Source organism: Solanum pennellii, chromosome 1 (assembly GCF_001406875.1).
Source record: "Solanum pennellii chromosome 1, SPENNV200".
Lineage (NCBI taxonomy): Eukaryota > Viridiplantae > Streptophyta > Magnoliopsida > Solanales > Solanaceae > Solanum > Solanum pennellii.
The window spans coordinates 96,714,982-96,735,078 of record NC_028637.1 but is presented as its reverse complement, the minus strand read 5'-3'; the positions used below and the strand labels follow the sequence as shown (position 1 = coordinate 96,735,078).

The 20,097-nt window shown below is 30.3% G+C and overlaps 1 protein-coding gene across 3 annotated transcripts; it reads left to right on the top strand.

Moving 5' to 3' along the window:
• The first annotated feature begins 1,691 nt into the window (after nt 1-1,691).
• LOC107007582 lies at nt 1,692-10,001 on the top strand. Of its 3 annotated transcripts, none has more exons than XM_015206279.2 (9): nt 1,692-1,969; nt 3,208-3,478; nt 4,199-4,300; nt 4,426-4,508; nt 4,602-4,718; nt 5,674-5,776; nt 5,861-6,467; nt 6,804-7,003; nt 9,693-10,001. In XM_015206279.2, exons 1-9 carry the CDS (start codon nt 1,851-1,853, stop codon nt 9,813-9,815), a joined length of 1,725 nt encoding a protein of 574 aa, XP_015061765.1. In that variant the 5' UTR covers nt 1,692-1,850; the 3' UTR covers nt 9,816-10,001. The 3 variants fall into 3 exon arrangements, with proteins under 3 accessions (XP_015061765.1, XP_015061747.1, XP_015061757.1); XM_015206261.2 differs by having other exon boundaries at nt 5,861-6,527; XM_015206271.2 differs by lacking the exon at nt 9,693-10,001 and adding an exon at nt 7,124-7,276 and having other exon boundaries at nt 5,861-6,527.
• Nucleotides 10,002-20,097: the final 10,096 nt, after the last annotated feature.

Genomic DNA, 20,097 nt, shown 5'->3' with positions numbered 1-20,097 from the left:
CAAGTTCTCAACTTGTATTACAACTTATTCCTTTAAGAAAAAAATAAAGAACTACGATAGAAAATATTTAATTTATTTGCCAAAATAAAAAATAACAATTGAAAAAAATAGTGTAATTTGATGAACTACGTTTTTATTATTTTATTTATTTTTTTTTATCCCATATTAGTTTATCTATTGTTTATTTCACGTTTTATTTTATATGAATTGAAAGAAGTCATTGAAAAACAGAATCTAATAAATGAAAATATTGATTCCATAATTGAAGATTTTGTAAATTTTTGAGTCGAAACGTTTTATCTTTTTGCTTTGGTTTACTTATATGTTAATTGCGCTCCACGCATATACTTTAATATTAAATATTTATATTTTTTTATACTATTAAAATCATATTTTTATAATTCTTTTGAAGTATATTAAATTATAATTATCAAAATAAATAAAATAATGAATATAAATATATTATATATATTTTATGAAATTTAAAAATAGGACAAATATATATGTCAAAAAAATTTATTCACGTATTTGTTAAATTAATTTATTTTTGTTAAATATGTACGTTTTGAAAAATTTAAATAAAAGATGAATACAAGTGATTAAATAAGTTGATTTGATTTTTAATACATTATAAAAATAAAACACAAAATTTTGTACATAAAAACTTTATGACTAAAATTTAAAATTATATTTAATATATTTAGTTATGAGTATTATATATTAGGATGTCCATGCATTAATTTTATATAGAAAGAGATGCAATCATTAATTTGAGAATGCAAGAAGTATATTTGAAATAAAAGCATATTATCAGAGTATTCAATTTAATTAACTTTTAATTTTATTATTATATATATATAATATGTGAAGAGGTTTATTATCTATGAAATTTTCTTTGTAGTTTATATAAATCTATATATCTTTATAATTCATATAAAAGATATAGATAAAAATATAGTAAACGAGTTAATAGCTTTTAAAAAAAAAAAAATATTCTCATTCGAGATTGAATATATTAAAACTTAATAATCAATAACATAACATTTTGGATAACTTTATGAAAAAACATATTTGACGAGTGATAACATTTATCTTTTTATATAAATGTAACTAAAGAGTCTAAAATATCAATAAATGTGATATATGCAAAAATCATACAAATTTAAATTGTATATTTGAAAAAAGGAACAAGAACATTTGAAAAACAAAATATTCTAAGGAGTTTTATCATATCAATATGAAAAAGAATAATAAACACGTAGATGTATTTCATTAGTATTTTTCAGTTCCTTTTATAATATAATCATAAATATTCAAGAAAAAAAGTACACCGAAATATATGCTGTAATATAAAGATTCAAACTCATCGATATTTCAATAAAATGTACAGACATATTCAATACTTGTCCAAACAAAAAAAGTTATAAAGAAAATATATCTTGACATATTGATTAATAATGTACTATCACTCTCTCAAAACTATCTTCATAATTAATATATAATTAAAAAAAGTGATAATATTATGTTTGAAAATAAAGAAAACTATATAATTGATTGGAAAAAATTAATCCTTTAATATTTATTTTAAAAACCGCGCTAGTAATCGAATAAAATTCAGAGCAACCAACTAAATTAGTAAAAAATTTCGAGAAAACTTTGGACATAAATACTGTTGGAATAAGAGGGAAAAATCAAAAGAAGAGGGAAAAATAGGGCTCGTGTAAGGAGTAAAAAAATTTCACCATTTGCCTGAATTCAATTTTCCCTCTTCTTCCCGCTCAGGCGCTCACCATTACCCAATTTCCCTTTTCTGAAGAAGGAGAAGATAGAGAAAAGAGGTGCTGCTAGTAATGGTAGGAGGCAACACATTTGCCAAGACCATTTGTTCAATATGCTTTGAGGATCTCAAACCTGTAGTCGAAGACCTTCAATCAATTTCTCTTTGTGGCCATGTCTTTCACGAGCTCTGGTGAGTTATGTATTTGGGTACACTCCCGTTTCTTGAGATTTTGGTTTCTAATTTGCGGCTATTGATGTTGCATTAGTAAAATTATTTCAAGATTTGAGTTGGGTATTCTGGATTTTGATTTTAATTAGTTAAGAATTGAAAATAGTTGAAGTCTTGTTTTGGGTACCTTTAATTTGTTTAAATGTATATGACCTGTGTTGCGAATTCTTGTTTGAGTTGCACTTAAATTAATTTGAAAATGTTTCAAAGCTTGGATGGGTATCTTGGTTTGGGTTTTATTGGGTTAAAAACTGAAATGCTTTGTATCTTAGCTGAGTATCTATCTGAAACAAATTCCCTATATTCACATGGCATGGATAAGGTTGCGTACACGCCATACTCCCCTGACTCCACTTGTGGTATTCATAGGAATGTTGTAAAATGTTTCATGACTTGTGTCGGGTACCCTGGTTAAAGATCATTTCTTTAACTAAATTCGTTCTTTTTGCACATCAATGAAAAAGGTACCAACTTAACTTTGGTTTTGATTTCATTCGGTAAAAGAATGAAAATACTTGGGGACTTCTACGGGGTATCAGTGGGCTGGATTATACTTGGTTAAGGATTGAAAAAGGTACCAACTTGTATTAGTATTCTTGGTTTGGATTTACTTGATTAAAAATTGTATGTGGAAAATGTATTAGATATCCTTGGTTTGGATAGTACTTAAATTTAAATTGAAAATACTGAGACTAGATTTGGTTAAATGTGTTTTGGGTTGCATTTGGTTAAAGTTATTACCTAAAATTGTACTCCTACTTTTTATGAAATTTCTCCCATTTGTTCTTGGAGTTTTATTTGAAAGTGGCTATTGTTAGACCAGTTTATAGAAGTTGTTTATGCAAATTTTGAAGTCTGATAATATGTCCTTTACAAATGTTTCTTGTTTTTACGGATAAATCCATCTGATCGGCTTCTATGATGTGAAAAGATGAATAGCATTAACGTTAATCTAGTCAAGTCTACTGTCCTATAAATATGCCTCTGTATAGTGGTGGATGTAGAGCTTTGGCAGCTGGTGTGTGTGAGAGATTATGTGTTTATATAACTTTTACACCAATGCCATAAGGAAGAGTGGTGCAATGGTATTTTGCACCATTAAATTATAATTTTTTTTCTCAACTTGTCTATTTGGGTTCATTTTTTTATTGTGTCTCTATAGTTGCTTCTGCCTCACATGTTATGGTTGTAAAAATCAGTCTGCAGCAATGGTTTGAGTATTGTACAAATGGAAAAAAGAAGAATTGTCCAGTTTGCAAACAGACTTGTACAGAGAAAAACACACATAGGCTTTTTTTTCAATCAGTTGGTGATCCAAATGATCCTAGTCTTTCCCAGCAACCACATGACGTTGAAGGGGGGCCTCCCTGTGAATTACAAAATGAGGTCAAAAGGTTAGAGGGGAAAGTCTTAAAACTGGTTTCTACTCTGGAACAGCAACAAAAAGATATCAAAGAAGTTAATGCTGAGGTAAATGGTTCATCCTTTTCCTGTTTTGATTGCCTTGAATTTGCAGTATACAGAGCTTAGAGTTGCGTACTGGTTATGGTATTCACTGTACTTTATTTCTATTCATGAAATGGGACTGGATTAAAGTTGTTAATCTGACTAAAAAAGGATTAGAATTGTAGTATTCCATTTGTAGAAAGAGGTGATTGTAGAAGTTTGCATATCTGTTTTCTAGTTGAGACATTTTTTTATTTTTGTTTTCATTACATGTTTGATAGTTTTTGATTCCAGAAAAATACAAGTACATTCCCAGATATTTTACTCCACCAAGCTCAAAACTAAAAATTTGAGGTATTGAAGGGAATGATAAGACTGTTTAGTCTCTAAATATAGTATACATGTTCACAGCAAGAGAAAACAATTAGGCACCCATGGGCGTGACCTAGTGTTCAATGAAGTGGGTTGAGAACTAGGAATTTTTGTGTTCAAATTGTTGTGGAACCCAAAACATTAGGATAATGATTTGAACAGTGATATTCTGCTCAAAACCATAAAAGTTTCTTGGGAGCAAATAGACCAGTTCAGGTAATGTCCCGTGGTGATTGCTGATGCATACCTTGTACAGCCAAGTGTTCTGAGAGATATTTATGTCAGAATATCTGCCTACACATTCATCCCTCCTAAGACTTCTCAAAACTTTCTTTCCCTCAACTAATCTTGCTAGTACTGGGAAATTTTCAGTTGTTCAGTTGCAAAGAGCAGTTGAAAGTAGAAGTGGCTTTAAAGAACGAAGCTAAAAAACAGAAGACAGCCAGTCAGCAGTTACTTCATGTAAAATCTCAGGTACATGTTTTGACTCTTGATTTATTGCAAATAAATTTGTGCATTGCATGCTTGCACTGAATGCCTTCTAGTGGGAAAAAATGTACTCTTACAAGTTCTATGTGCTGGGAGAATTCGTATTGCAGGAGCTTGATCAATCAACCTTGGAATGCAGACGACTGCAAGAAAGAAGTATGGCCCTAGCTAAAGAGCTTGCAGCACTCAAGCTGTAAGTGAATTATATTAAGGAAACAAGCATTTATATCATATTTTTGTTGTATTAGAATTTGTTACGACTTCTCATATATGTTCTTGTCTTTAGAGTCTGTGATGTGAACTTGGGGGAAGAAGAAGTCCTGAAGCTTGCTTCATTGGGCAATCAGGCCAACAGTAAAGAGACGATTGACGTCTTGAAAAAGTCATTGGTCATCCGTAACAAGTAATATTTTATTTTTGGAGTTGCTTTTATTTATGAAATGAACTACATGTTACACATCATATTTGTTTTCTGCTTGAGCTCAGGCAAGTCATAGTTGACATGATACCAGAATATGCATGTTGGAATATGAAGGTCTACATATTAATAAATAAGCTTCAACCTAGAAACTCTATCAAAGCCCCGCTTCCCTTAGGACTCTTTACATCCAACAGAGTGGTAAAGTCTGAAAGATAGTTGGACTAGAACTTCTAGTCTGCAAAATTAGAGTTCTTGCGCATTATGTCATGCTTACATGGAAGTAGTGCTATTTCAAAAATATTAGTGGCTTCTTTCTGCTCTATAGGTAATTATAGTTGTTAATTTTTTTTAGTAGAGATACTGACTAGTATTCTGAATTTAATTATTTTCTTCAACGACTATTAATAAGATAAATTTGGGCGGAGTAAGTTATATATTGTAAATTTGTCTGTGGACTTGTTAGGATATCCTTTAAAGTATTATGGGGGAAACTGATTTAAGAAGTTTTGTGATTACCTTTCGGGGTGGCCCAGTAATTTGAGCACAAGTTTGAAACCCGTTGCCAGCAAAAACAAGGGGTTTGCCTTCTGGGTCGAGCTCGTCGCACCAGGCTTGCCTAGTGCGGGTTACCTCTCCTATGTGGTTTGCGAGCTATTGCATAGGAGCAGGGGTTTTACCCAAAGGGTAGCACTTGTGGGTTTCCCTTGTCGTCAAAACAAAAAAAAAAAGAGAAGTTTTGTGATTGAGATCTGAAAATTTTCCCACCAGCTGATCCTTCCCCTAAAATGCTCATCTTTTTACATTGTTAAGTTATTTTCCAGTGTTTTGAGATGTACAGTTTGTGGTTTACTCTGGTCTGCTTCTATCTGGCACATCAGCATTCTTTATCTTCAAGCTGTAAGTTTGATGCAAGACTACTACTGTGTGCTTCTGGCAGGAGTTACAAAGAATTGATGACCAAGTGCAACACCCTTGGGAGGGGGGAGGCGCGTTCTCTTAGTAAGCTTGAGAAGGCTATAGAGAAGATAGATAAGCTCAAGGTAAGTGCTTGATGTCCTGGTCAATCCAATTTTGTTAATTTCACTTTGAGCTTTGAAGATGCTTCAATGTGCTAATATTAATAGGCAAGGGTCCAAGAGCTTGAGATGGCTGTTGAAGCAAGAGACAATGAAAATTTGAGAACTTTGAGAGCTTCCAAGAACTTTGAAGTTGAATCTGGAAAAGATGTTAGTAAAGAACTGAAAGCTGTCAAATGCTCATACGAGAATCAGAAAAAGGAACTTGCCGATACAGTAGTGCATTTGCATCCGGTCACTGGCTATGGTCATGATTCTCGTCGAGGGGAAAAACGGAAGGTTATGTTTAGTGATGTGAGTGAAAAAGATACCACAGATCGTATCATAACTAGTTGTCTTGACCAAGATAATCGGGAGAAAATCCCTTTTCAGGAAAATAAGGATGGTGGCATTTTTGAGACTTCCAGTTGTATGCATCAAGTATCAAATCGAAAACTGAATCCACTAGTTGACCATAAGAAGGCAGTCCATGAGAATATTTTATCAAGATTGAAGGTAAGTTCAGGGACTGCAGATGCAACTCAAGTAAAGGCATCAGATAACAAGGATGAACTCTCAGGCTTAAAGAATTGTGGCAAGAACAGTGCAGTTAACATGTCACCTGTAACTATTCTTGATGACGATGATCTTCTCCCTCTAAAAGACTTTACTCAGGGTGAGCCCTCATTTCACATTAGAAAAGGAACTTCAGCTCCAACTTCACTTGCCGAAATAGGTTCTCTCTCTCTCTCTTGCTCTCACATCTTTGATGTTGGTGGGCTGGCAAATTCGTTGGATGTTTAGATGAAGAAGAATTGCAATAATTATCTGTTTACAAATGATCGTAATTCACTTTACCCTTTGTTTGATTATATATATGAATCGGCCATTGCTTCTCTTTACCCTTTGCTTTGATTTTTCTCGAGGGAGTCGTGAAATTCATTTCCTCCTTATGGAAAAGAAAATTACTCCATAAGAAGGCTCTCTTGACATTGTAAGTCTAAAATTTCAGGAGACCATTGCTTCTACGGTGGATTATTAGGCCCTGATGGAACAAACAGGCACTTGGGAAAATGGTGTAAGAAGGTTCAGAACAAGGGATCTACAGGGTTGCAAGGATCAGGTGCAAATTCAGGTGATTTGATTTCTGTGGGAGCTGATGGCAGAGGTGGTAGGATTAAAGTTCTCCGATCTATAAATCAGGCCTCTCTGGTGGGTATCTACTCATCTTTCTACTTACAAATGTATATGTGCAATTATTGTTGCTACGTTCCTGTCATATTCCAAATTAAGTAGCTTTACTCATTAAGGTCTCTGCTGAATCCACTGTAGATCCTTCCCATATTTTACTGTGATCAGCATCAGCAGTCTGCACTCGGAGATGCCTGGTTTCTTATCTTCATCATTTACTACTCCTCTAGGAGGATTTGAAATGATCTCTTTCTTACCTTGGAGTGATTTTTGAGAAAAACAAGAAAGATTTGATATTTATTGATTTCTTTTTCTATTATTTTTTAATTTTTGAGATCCTAATTAGAGACATTTATCAATTTCCCCTTTTTATGAAGTCTTGATATATGTTGCTTTTTAATTCGTTTATCAATGATAAGGAAATGAACTTTGTGCCTAAGTTAACCATAAAACTAGTTCATGACGTGAAGATTGCCAAGATCATACAAGGAGACAACTACTCATTCTATTAAACATACTGGGAACACCTCTCTTAGTCAGTGATGGATATTTGGAGCTGTTGACAACATAATATAGGGGCCTAACATTGTGTAAATCAAGAATTTGGGTCAATCTAACTTATTGTGTCTAGCACCGCCCCAAAACCTAGGTTATGAGATAAGGATTTTGCCCAAATTATATAAGAAGACAACTCATTAAGAAAATGGATATTGACCCTAAGTCATAACTCAGCTTTTGCGCTAGCTTCTGAGGTAATTATTGTCAAGACCTTGTAAGGAGACAATCCTCTCTTATCGTTTCTTTCTTGATGTAATGATTAAATATGGAGTAACACAGTTGCAACTTCCTAATCTTTATGTTCAGTGAAGTGGGTTGAGAACTATAAGGTCTCTTGTTCAAAACTCAGCAGAGACACTAGGCAGACAACATTAGTTGCTGATGGGAGGTGGCAGGTCTTGCATTAGTTGAGATGTGCTCTAGCTAGCCCGGACACCAGAGTTATTAAAAAAAGAGACTTCCTAATTTTTTGGTTTATCCAGATTTCATCTTTGAAGTGGTTGATCTTCTCCGAATCAAAAAAGAAAGTTAGACTTGTATTAGTATTTCCTATTAATAGGCAGAACGTTAGTAGGAACTCTAATCACTGAATTAATTTGGGATCAGTTATTAGATATTGACATAGTTTTTGATAAGTTATATTACTGATCTAAGAAGTAAGATGGCGTGGCTATTTAATGGAACCATCACCTCATGTAGAAGAGAAGCATAAAAAGTTGTATTTTTACTCTCAATATTGGTTTATAAATCTTCTTCATGGTATCAGAGCTTTGGTTCTAACCTAAGTTATTCCGTATCCTAAACCCTATCCCACGTTCTTTAAGCCAGTTGATGCAAACCCTGATGATTGGTGATATTGTTGTGAAGGAACTGCCGTCTAAGGTTTTGGTAAACGAAAAGGACGATGAAGAAAACATCAATCCTAAGTTTATAGAATGGGAAGAAAAAGATGTCATGGTGAGAAGTTGGCTAGCTGGAAGAGTCAATGTTACTTATTATTGGTTGCACTTCGACCAAACAGATTTGGGGGAGTCTTGAGGATAATTACCTACAAGATACCAAAGATAAGGAATTTCAGTTGAAGCAACAAATTCAGAGTATCAAAATGAGATTAAAATATGCAGATGAACACATAAAAGAATTTGAAGTAATTTGTGATAGTCTCCCTGCTATACACAAACTGTTCGACGGAGATAGCAAGGTTATAATATTGATAAAGGTATTGGAAACAAATACAAAACCTTGAGGATGTTATGCTGAGCAAGGCCCATATCCAACCTTCACTCAGTTTGGTAATGCACGTAGAGAGTTCGATATGAGAGAAGGATGATATTGATCAAGCCATGACTTTTCAGATCCAGAAAACACAAGGTTTGTTCACATGTACTCTGGAACAAACGTGGAATTGAAGGCTTTGGGGGATGATAGACAGAACGTGTAGTAGAGCCTAATTAAGTATTGACATAACTAATAATTTAGTAACATTACTAAGATAGAGATTGTAGAGAGAAGACATGACTATAAAATGAAGCCATTACCTCACGTACAAAGTGAGAAGAGAAAGACAGAGTTGTACATTTAAGCTCAACATTGTTTTATAATCTTCACTTATCTGTTAATAAGCTCATTTCAGGTAGAAACCTTCAAACTGTATAGGGCTTTTTGTGTTCCCCATAGTATTCAAAGACATGCTGTTCAACATCATTACCTCTTTGTTCATGAGCAAAACCTTTATTAGTAACCTTCATGTGGTAAAGCTTTATCTCCATCTCAGTGGAAGTGGTAAGAGTTCAGAATGTAAGAAGAGAATGGAGGACAATTTAGTTGTCATCTTGTCACCTATTATGATTTGCTTAAACTATTTTGAGCTCAACTACAGAGGAATGACAATAAACGAGCCTAATTATCGTAGTATCTAAGATAGCATAAGTTCCCAACTTCCAACCAATTATCGTCTTTGCATTTTTATTGTAAAGTACTGTGTTTGCATTTAGAACTAGATCATTTGCTTCTTGGTCATATGCATTGTTCCCTTCTGTTGAGAGCATCTTAAACAACTAATATTATATATTTCATACTTTGACCCTGTTATCGGAAGAGGTTAATTATCTGAATGTTGAAGTTTATTTGTTGCTCTTTACTTCCTGATCAGGACAAGGAGAGTACAGAATCAACAAAGAGATGCAAGTCCGGCACGAAAACAGGTAGTTCACAGTCTCAAGGATGCTTGCAAATAGATCATTTCTTCAGAAGGGCTGGTCAACAGCACTTGTAGAATTCTGCTCTGTATATTCATAGGGCATTCATTCAGTTTTAGATTTGTTGTGTTACTAGATATGTTTTTACTATTTTCGACTGAAAGAAACAGAAACAAAGAGATCAAGGTGTTGAGCTAAATTAAAGTACATATTCTGTAGTTAACATCAATATTCATTCAGGCATAATTCCATATCTTGCTAAAGTAGTCACTTGTCAATTTTGTACTTTATGATTTCTTGAGGTTGTTTGAACAAGTTAGACTGCAGATACTATCGTGTTCAAAATTGAATCATAATCGATAATCCAAATAGAGAAGTGTTCTTGAATGATTGGATTAATGGTATAGAATTTTATAAAGAAACAAGTTATCGATTTGAAAATGGATTCTCTAGTTTTTATATTTGATAACTCGTTAATTCCTATGATTTTACAATATTATTCTCATTTATTTGACATAGAAAAAAAACATTGAATATTATGATGGAGGGCATCCATTTAATTGTTTTGAATTAGTAATCTCAATATTTCATACTACTATTCTTTTTTAGTTCAAAAGAGTAAGAAAAGTTGATATCATCTTTCTCCTCTATTGTTAGTTAATGTTATATTCACGTGTATTTTCTAACAAAATTAATATATATCTTATTGATAAACTAAACACCCAAGACAGATACCAAACTGGGCCAGATTTTTTTTTTCTTTCAAGTTTAGTCATTTTAAGTTTTCAAGTGTTAACTTCCTGGTAATATATTCTTTCTCATCTTTACTTTCTTTAATTTCTTCTTGTGATTGTGACAATTCGAGAGGACAATACAGTGCCCAACTGCCCACCTATTTTTTTTTTCCGCCTGATGTCCGGTAACTATTCTCGAGACGTTACTATACAGGCCCCAATTCTCGAATAATTAGTAAGCACTCCCTAAATTTATTTTCCATATTTAAGACTCGTACTCGAATCAGGCACCACATTCTTTAGTGATAACTATCCAAATTTCTTCATTCATTTGAGTGTCAAATTTCTCTTGGTCTAAACAAGACCTACAATTCAGTATTGTGGTTTGGAAGCAATTCTTTTCCTTTTTTATACATTCGACCGAATCCACGTTTTTTTTATTTAAAAAAAAAACTATACCTATGTATTATTAAATATAATTCAAATATTTGCCAATTTGGCGACAAAAAACTAAATTTAGGAGTAAAAAAATTTTTGGAGGACCACAAAACTCCTAACTAAGAGAAAAATTTAAAATCATGTCATGTAATACTCCCTCCGTTCACTTTTACATGTAATTTAATTCTAAAATAGATTTTTCTTTTTACTTGTCACTTTAACATATCAAGAAAAGATAATAAATTTTTTCATATTTACCCTCAGCATTAAATACTTATTTTTCAAGATATCATCTAATAGGGGATAGTTAAATAAAATACCTATATCAATATATAATTATTTTCTTAATGAGTGTGTCAAAAATCAAAGCGTGACAAGTAAAAGTGAACAGACGATAATTACACTAACGTGAGACACTTAAATGTTATGATCAGTCAATTTCACGATTTGCTTTAATGTTGTAACACTATTAATTCCGTGATTAATAAGTCCACATCGAGAACGAGAAGATCTTGATTTTTTTTAATATAATTAATTTTAATAAGGATAAATAATTGTTGATACATCGACTTTAAAATCCAGTAAGTAGTTTCGAGGAAAACTCTATTAATTTTCACATGCATATAAAATACATGCGTGTCTTATACTTTACAGCTAGTAAATATGGAAAAATACCAACAAACTTTCAAGCGTAGACAAGAAGAATATAAATTCGATTTTGGAAAAATTGATTAGTAATGACCAAAAAAAGAAGTAAATAAATAAATAAATTATACTTGATGAAGCAAATGGAATTTCATTTTTAAATTTGAACAAATTAAGCTTGATAATATTGACGACTAAAAATTCGATAATTGAAGTGTGATCTCGGGGAGCCAAACTTCTTGCGCGATTATTGGAAGAAGTAAGAATTTGCATTTATTAATTGCCAAATTTTAGTTGTATATATACTTGAAATTGTTTTCATCTAAAAAAAAATACTATCTTCGTCCCTAATTACTTGTCCAATTTTCTTTTTATAGTCTGTCCTTAATTATTTGTCCATTTTAATAAATCAAGAAAGTACAATTTTTTAACCTATTATACCCATAATTAAATGACTAATTACTTTGAAAAATATAGAACTTTTCATCCACTTCATAATTAATAGGGATAAAATGGTAAACTCACTACATCATTAATTATTTTCTTAATAGGTGTGTCAATTCATAAGCGGACAAGTAAAAAGGGATAGATGGAGTACTAACTTCGCCCCTATTAACCGGTACACTATGTTTTTGAAAAATACTAATAATTGTACATAAATTAATGGATTAATTACCGAAATACATCTTTTAGTTTACTTATTATTATTATCCTCGATAGGTTTTACAAATTTTCAAAATTTCTCATTCTCGCGCATCACATAAATGTATCTCGCGCATCAGATTAGTGTGTCATGCATAAAATGTATCCCTTGCATCAGATTAGTGTACCTTGCTCATCAAATTAATGTATCTCGCGCATCAGATTAGTGTACCTCGCTCATCAAATTAATGTATCTCGCGCATTAGATTAGTGTATCATGTATGAAATGTACCTCGCACATTAGATTAGTCTATCTCGTGCATCATATTAGTGTATCTCGCGCATTAAATTAATGTATCTCGTTCATTAGATTAGAATATCAACGCTTTTATTATTGTATTCGTTTGAGGAATTTTTATAATTATAAACTTTTAAGGGATAGATTGTAATTTTACCTTAAAAGTATGTGATTTCTGTAATTTGTCCATTAATTAATTTGATAGGCGGGACTAGAGTTAAAAATTTGGGGTTCTAAATCAATTTTGTTTGTGAGTTCACATGTTAATATACATATAGTTATTTAATTTTGTAATAAAAATATAAGATTTACAAAAAAATTAATAGATTTGTCCGAAGCAATGAACCCCGTCTAACTCGGTCAACTAATTAATGCATTCGTAGATATGTGGGAGCTCCGTGGAGGGGTTAAAAAAAAAGCATTCGTGGCAAGAAAATAATTTGATTTATTGGAAATCAACCTGATAGGTGGATTAGTCCAATTAAATTCTTGGTTGACTTGTAAATACGTGCATGGGTCAACAAGCCTAGCCAGCTTTGACTTCATTTACAATTATTTATTGGTAAAACTAAGACTTAAGTTTGAACGATGATGGCCATGGGGTAGAAGCTAACAACATGGATTTTGCTTTGAAACTAAGATAATTTCTACTTTAAAAATATTTCACTTTTTGACTTTTGTTGTGTTTGGTATGATAGGATATATTTTCTTCGAAGATATTTTTTTTTACAGAGAACTCTAATAGTTTAATTGATTGATTATCTGAACTTTTTTATCTTATTGGTGAAGCATTGAATTCTCACCTTGCTATTCCTTTTCCATACACCGTGGTTGAAAAAAAAAGGTAAAATTTTGAACATATTTTCAAGTGTATAGTATGCAAACGAAACATATTATCCGAAAAATATTTGTATATATATTATTTAGATAAATATTACGAAAAGTATAGATGAAATAGTGGGGCTATGGGAGTAAAAGTGAATATAAGGTGTGTCAAAAGGTGGGATTTGAGAGCACATAAAATACCACTTATGAAATTTATTTTTCATACTATAATTATTTTTTAATAAAAATATTATTCAAATTTATTTGATTAATCGAACTTGACGAAAAAAATGAAAAACTATTTGGGAGTAAGAAAAACACCCTTTGTCCTTTTGAATTTCTTTTCTTGGATCCGATTGATACTACAAGGTAACTTTACTTGTTTAGGCCGTTCAATACGACACTATAATTAATACTTTAATACTCCGTATAGTACTTAAAAGTCAAAAAGTTTTTTCATCACAATCTTTTTACTGTTTAAGTTATTTATGTTGTGCTCTGTAATCATTTTGTTTAATTTTTAAATCTATAAAGTTTATCAAAAAAGTAATTATTCATAATCACACTGATATTTTTGATGAGTTGACTTTGCACACGTCAAGAAGGAGTTGTATACTATACTTTTATGGTCATGGCTGATGGCACCTATTTTTAGTGTGAAAAAATATCGTGATGAAATTAAAAATTTAAATTTAAAATTTAATGTAAATATATTTTTTGATCTATATACATTAAATAATATTTTATATATATAATTTAATTTTTCGACGAAAATTTTTTAACTAGTCATTCTGAACTATAGGTAATAAAAAGGTCATAGGTCAAGAGTTCAAAAAATATTCATTGATTGTGTAAATAATTCTACATTTTTCTATAGAAACAAATAATTCACCATTCATAAGTGCCTTATTATTATTTTTGTTGTAATATATTATTATATAGTCTAACAAAAAGATAAAGATGGAACTATAAGCACGTTATGTTGATGTTTCAGGTTGGGCAGCCAAATTTCTGCGGCACACGTTGACGTTTCTTAAGTTAAAAATTATACTAATTAATTAAATTTGGTAAACTTAAGCATTTTTTCAACGTTGGAGAAATATGTATTAATTATATCACGTTCTTATCGTCTTTAACAAAAGAGAGTTATTATAATGACGTACCTAATTAATCTATGATCAATTAGGTTACAATAGAGACATAACAAAGGTATGATTTAGATATGTGTGACTCTAGTTATTCTCCATGATAGTAGGTTTACATATTAATTAAATATTAAATACTTTAATAAATGACCATACTTGAAATTCTATCTTACACTTAGTTCATACTCATATGTATAAAGTAAACGTGAAATATGAGTCAATATCTTAATTAAATGACAACCTCCACGTAAGTGTGTTTCTTAATTATATATTCTTCCTTCTGCCTCTTTAATTTAGTGTGTGAAAGGAGGAAATTAAGAGATTAAAATTTTTCTCATGTTATTATCAATTTTTTGTAAGTATAAAAGTTAGTAATATGGTAGGAATTATAATGTAGAGATTATCTTTTATCTGACTCCCTTTCTCAAGGTCAACTAAAAGACTACATAATTTAGTTTGAATAATTTAATTTGATACATATAGAGGCAAAATTAGAATTAGTTCCAATGTTTATTCTCAATTTAATTTAGAATGACGAATTCAAGTTATTAATTAGATTCTAAATTTAATATTTGTACATATTTAATAAAATTCTCAATAGTACAGCAAAATTTATTGAGATCATTTGAACTCGCTTCCGCCTCCGTCCCTTGGTACATATATAATTATTTGCACTTGTTGCAATCGAAAAAAAGCTTTCTATCACACAAAGATAGAAGTAAGATCTGTATACATCTTATATATAATATTTATTGGACTATTCAAAATTCTAAGTCTTAAACATGAAATAATATATCAAAAGACAAAAACTATGAAAAATATAAGAAATAATATTTATAAATTAAATAAAAGTATATAGATATAGCCTCAGGTTAATTTCTTTTAGTTAAAATCAAATCAATTGAAGCAAAATCGAATTTTATTTTCAATACCAGACCGAAAATTGAATTAAACCACTAGTCAAGAGCTTTTTTCAGTTTAATTCGATTTGTGGCTTGTTCACTCCAAACGGTGTGTATATTTATTGATACAACATAGTAGTTGATTAAATAACATTATAGGTATATATATCAATTTAAAATTTTGAATCCACCTCTATTTTTACGTTGATACTTGGACAAGGTCACCAACTACAATCAAAACAAACCTATAACACTGAATGAGTATAAACACAACCAGGAAATATAGAAAAATAATGTTCAAAGTCCTCATATGAAAGACCTATTAAATTTCTCAAAGGTAGACTAATAGTATGAACATAGTTGGAATTTAATCAGAGCTAGGCTGGAATCAGCAAGCCAAATAAGCCATGCTAGTCAAAAAGCATGCAATTAATATTATTTCTTAAGCTTCACGTATGTAATTACTTGCATTGACTTTTATTACAGAAATTAAAATTCTATCCATTAATTCTAATAATAGTACCAAAAAATTCTCAAACATTTGTAGAAAGTAAAGAAGAAGAATAATGAACACAATTTTTAAGATTTGTGGATAAAACATATCTTTGTTGAGCCAGTTGAGGACTTCAAAGTCGTTTTATACCAACTACTTGACTATATTATACTTAAATATTTGTTAGTTTGGAAGCAATCTTAATTAAACCTTGCGAGACAAATTTAGATTTTTTTAGAGACTTTAAGACGTATTTAATTTCAGATGAGATTTTACAGAATGTATTCAATTTTAGTTAAGATTTTTGAAAGCTATTTAACATTAAACTAAGATTTAAGGCAATATATTTTCTTGAAGAGGCATTTAAAAAGTTCCTAAATTAATGGAATATTCACAAAGATCAGATTTAGATGCGACCGTCAATTGACAACTAAATACTCCAAAGAAATTCAAAAAATCTCGGGACATTAAATATATCCCAAGGAGGTAAAAAATTATCATATCTTTGAAAAATATGCTACTAATTGCACTCGTGTTAAAAAATATTAAAGAGAAAATCACGAAAATAAATGAATTTACACTCATATTTATTTTACCAATAAAATTATGTTTCTTTACTTTTTATTTGTGATTGCAATTTATATCCATATGAGTATGATGCAGTAATAAACTATATTTAGTCGGGTGAGAAAAAATAATAATTATACCTTAGTGAGATCATTCCCAATCTCAACTACCTTTTCCTTGATTAATATTAATTAATTAAATAAGCGAATTCCGGCGTAGAGCTTAATTATCTTTTCAAAAGAATATGTTACAAAATGTTTTTTAAAATCTATAAATTGTTGCTTTAGCTGGAATTTGATATCATGCATTATTTTAATCATTTTTGCTTATTTAATAGAAAATGGTCAACTACAGAAAACATTACCTCAGTGTAGAAAAGAATTTGTCTGAGATGGAGTTTCTTTAATGATATTTTAATCAAAAGGAAATGCTTGATTAGCAATGTAATTTTATCTTCTTAATTTATATTTATATATGTCAATGTAGTTAATTACTTCGTCTACACGGTTGCCCACTTAATCGTATTCTGGCTTCCAATCATTATAATATACGGACACATTTTATTTGTTTTAATTCTTTAATTATATTTTTTTAAATTTATTTTTAAAAAAATATATTTTCCCCTTTTTAACAACTCGTTAAAATCTGGTGTTACTTCTTTTTTTTCTATTTGCTTTGTCTTAGATTGTGTTGTGCATGTATTATTTGACTCGTGATAATAATTACTCAACAATTACACTAATAATTTAAATTCCATTACACCTTCAACATAGATAATTAACAAAAAAATCTTTATATTTCCACTTAATATAAAGATTTTAGTTAGGAAATATAAATGACTGTTATTAGGTCGATAATTAACACCATGTTCGTGTTGCATGCATTACTCGTTTTTTGTTTTGTTTGTTTTTTTTTTAAAATAAAAAATCAGTTATTTCATATACGGAAGAGAATCGACCGTGATCCAAAAATGGACCCATTCCATCATTCCATGGGAATTATTTAGGCATGTGCATTCAATTGTTCATTCTTCTCGAAATGATCTCTTATGATCACTTACGATTTAAATTTTTTATTTTTTATTACATAAACAAATTAAAATTCTCTTATAAAAATTACATGAAATTATAAACAAAATTTGTAAAAGACTAGAAAATCAAATTTCCCCAAATTCTTGGATTCATGTTAGTGTAATGTGAAATATAATAGCATAAATGTACTCTTTAATTTGGACTCAACTGATATCTATGTCTTTTAATTATAAATATGCACAAAAGACACATAAACTTGTCTAAAGTTGACAAGAAGACATGTATGTCTTATGTGACAAAATACATATAAAACGCCATATAAAACGTTACAAGTGTCTACTTGTATATACAGATTAACTGTGACTATCATATAACACATTTATATGTGTTGAGGGGTGGGGGGTTCCTACTTTTGGTCACCGTCCCATGCACATGAAATCTTGAATTCTATGATTAATCCCAAGGAATTGGAAGTCTATGTACACGTTATCCAAGAAAAAAATTACACAAACACACTAGTGATCGATCAGTCTAAGCCCCAATTTCCAAACACGTTATTTTGATAACCTCCCAAAAAATAGGACTAAGCTAATAGCTATTCCCATATATATCAAGTAATAATAATGTGATGAACAAACAACTCGTTTATTGATTTTACAAGTTATGTCTTCATTTTGGATATCCCTTAATTCAATTATTTGGATTTATAGAATGTTTGACCAAATTTATAAGTTGTTTTAAGTGTTTTTAAATTTTTAAAATGTTCATTTTCACGATTTTACTGAGTTGTTTGACCAAGATGTAGAAGAAGAAAAAAAAAAGGCATTTTTAAGTATTAGTTGATGTTGAAATTAAAGAAAATTCAAAAATATTTTGATACCTTGATCAAACATAAATTACTATTTTTATAAAAATAAAAATGTATTTCATAATTCAGGGGCTTAAAATATCCTTAAAGTATTAGAAATGCTACAAAACTACCCTCCATCCACCTGTTGGCTCCAAAATACCCTTCTTATCCACCTATTGGCTCCAAAATACCCTTGTCATCCACCTTTGGGTTCAAAATTAAAAACTTATTTAACGGTTACAAATTTAAACTATTTAAATATTTTTTTAAATACATGATGCTCAGCTATTTGTTATAATATAACTTATTAATATAATTTATAAACCAATCCACTACCACCCATTACTAATTAAACCCACTCTATTAATAAACCGTCTTATTACTAATCTAACAACAGAAAAGTTATTGCCAATGAGTGTTTCAAAAACTTGAGGTGAAAATGTCTATAGAAGTACATTATCATACATTCAAGTCCTCAAAACATATTATAATTCAAGTGTCTAAATAAAAATTATCGATAAACTTAAAAGTCTAACTATGTTCATCTTAATTATTCGTTCGTCTCAATTAGGTGATGATACTTAATAGATAATTTTTTTTAAAAATAATATATTAAAATTTTAATATTTAAAATAAATCATAAATATTTAAAAATTATATTAAAAAAGTATATGAATTAATTCGGGATGTACTTCTTCTTTACCTTTAATCATAAATTTCGAATTCAAACTTGAAAGAGAATCCTATTGAATGTGTCCTCCTAAATAAGCGGTTTAACCTAAATTTAATTGGGATTTCAATTCAGACTCGAACAATTTTGGATGTCCTCTTCAGGAATTTGTAATTTCATCGTGTTTTAATAATGTTTAGGGCGATTTTGATATTGGAATTGGTTTATTAATTGAGTGGGTAGTAGGTTGGTTTATAAATGATACTAATAAATTAAATTATAACCAATAGCTGAGTGCCAAGTATTTAAAATAAGTGGTCAATTTTGAACGCAAAAGTGGATGAAAAGGGTACTTTGGAGCCATAGGTGGATGAGAAGGACATTTTGGAGTTAATAGGTGGATGAAGGGTAGTTTTGTACCATTTTCAATACTTTAAGTATTTGAGGCCCTTTTCCGTTCATAATTTTGACCAAAGGTCTTTTAGTCGCGTCCTTGTAGGAAATACCAATTTTTATTCCATAGAAGACATATTAGGGAAGAATGTTAGTAGGGATAAAGTGTTATGATTTCCTAATTTTTATTCCATAGAAGACATATTAGGGTAGAATGTTAGTAGGGATAAAGTGTTATCTTCTTTTAGAAGGTTTTGGTTTGTTAGTACATGTAGTAGTACTAGTATGTATATACCCTTAGTTTTTATCATATATTATTTATTGTATTCGATTATTACACTATTTTGTTGTTGTTACTGTTTATTCTCATAGACTTTTCACTTCTTTTTCTTATCAACTCTTATGCGTTCTTCATTGTTTTTTCTTCGTCTTTTCTAAGGTTTGATGCATTTCATGAGCAGAGTATCTGCCTACACTCTATTCTTTTCAGACCCTACTTAATCAGATTTCACTAGACATATTGTAATCGAACAACTTTAGTTTATTTTTTACTTATGTAAAATTGGATAAATAAATCTAGGCTTTCCTGTTATATTATACACTTTGGTACAATGCCATGTAATAAACGAGTTTGTACTAGTGCATGAATCACTCTGTTCAGTATTACAAAACAAGAATATAATGAAGAAAAAGAACTCTGTTACCTTAGGCTATTAGTGGTATATA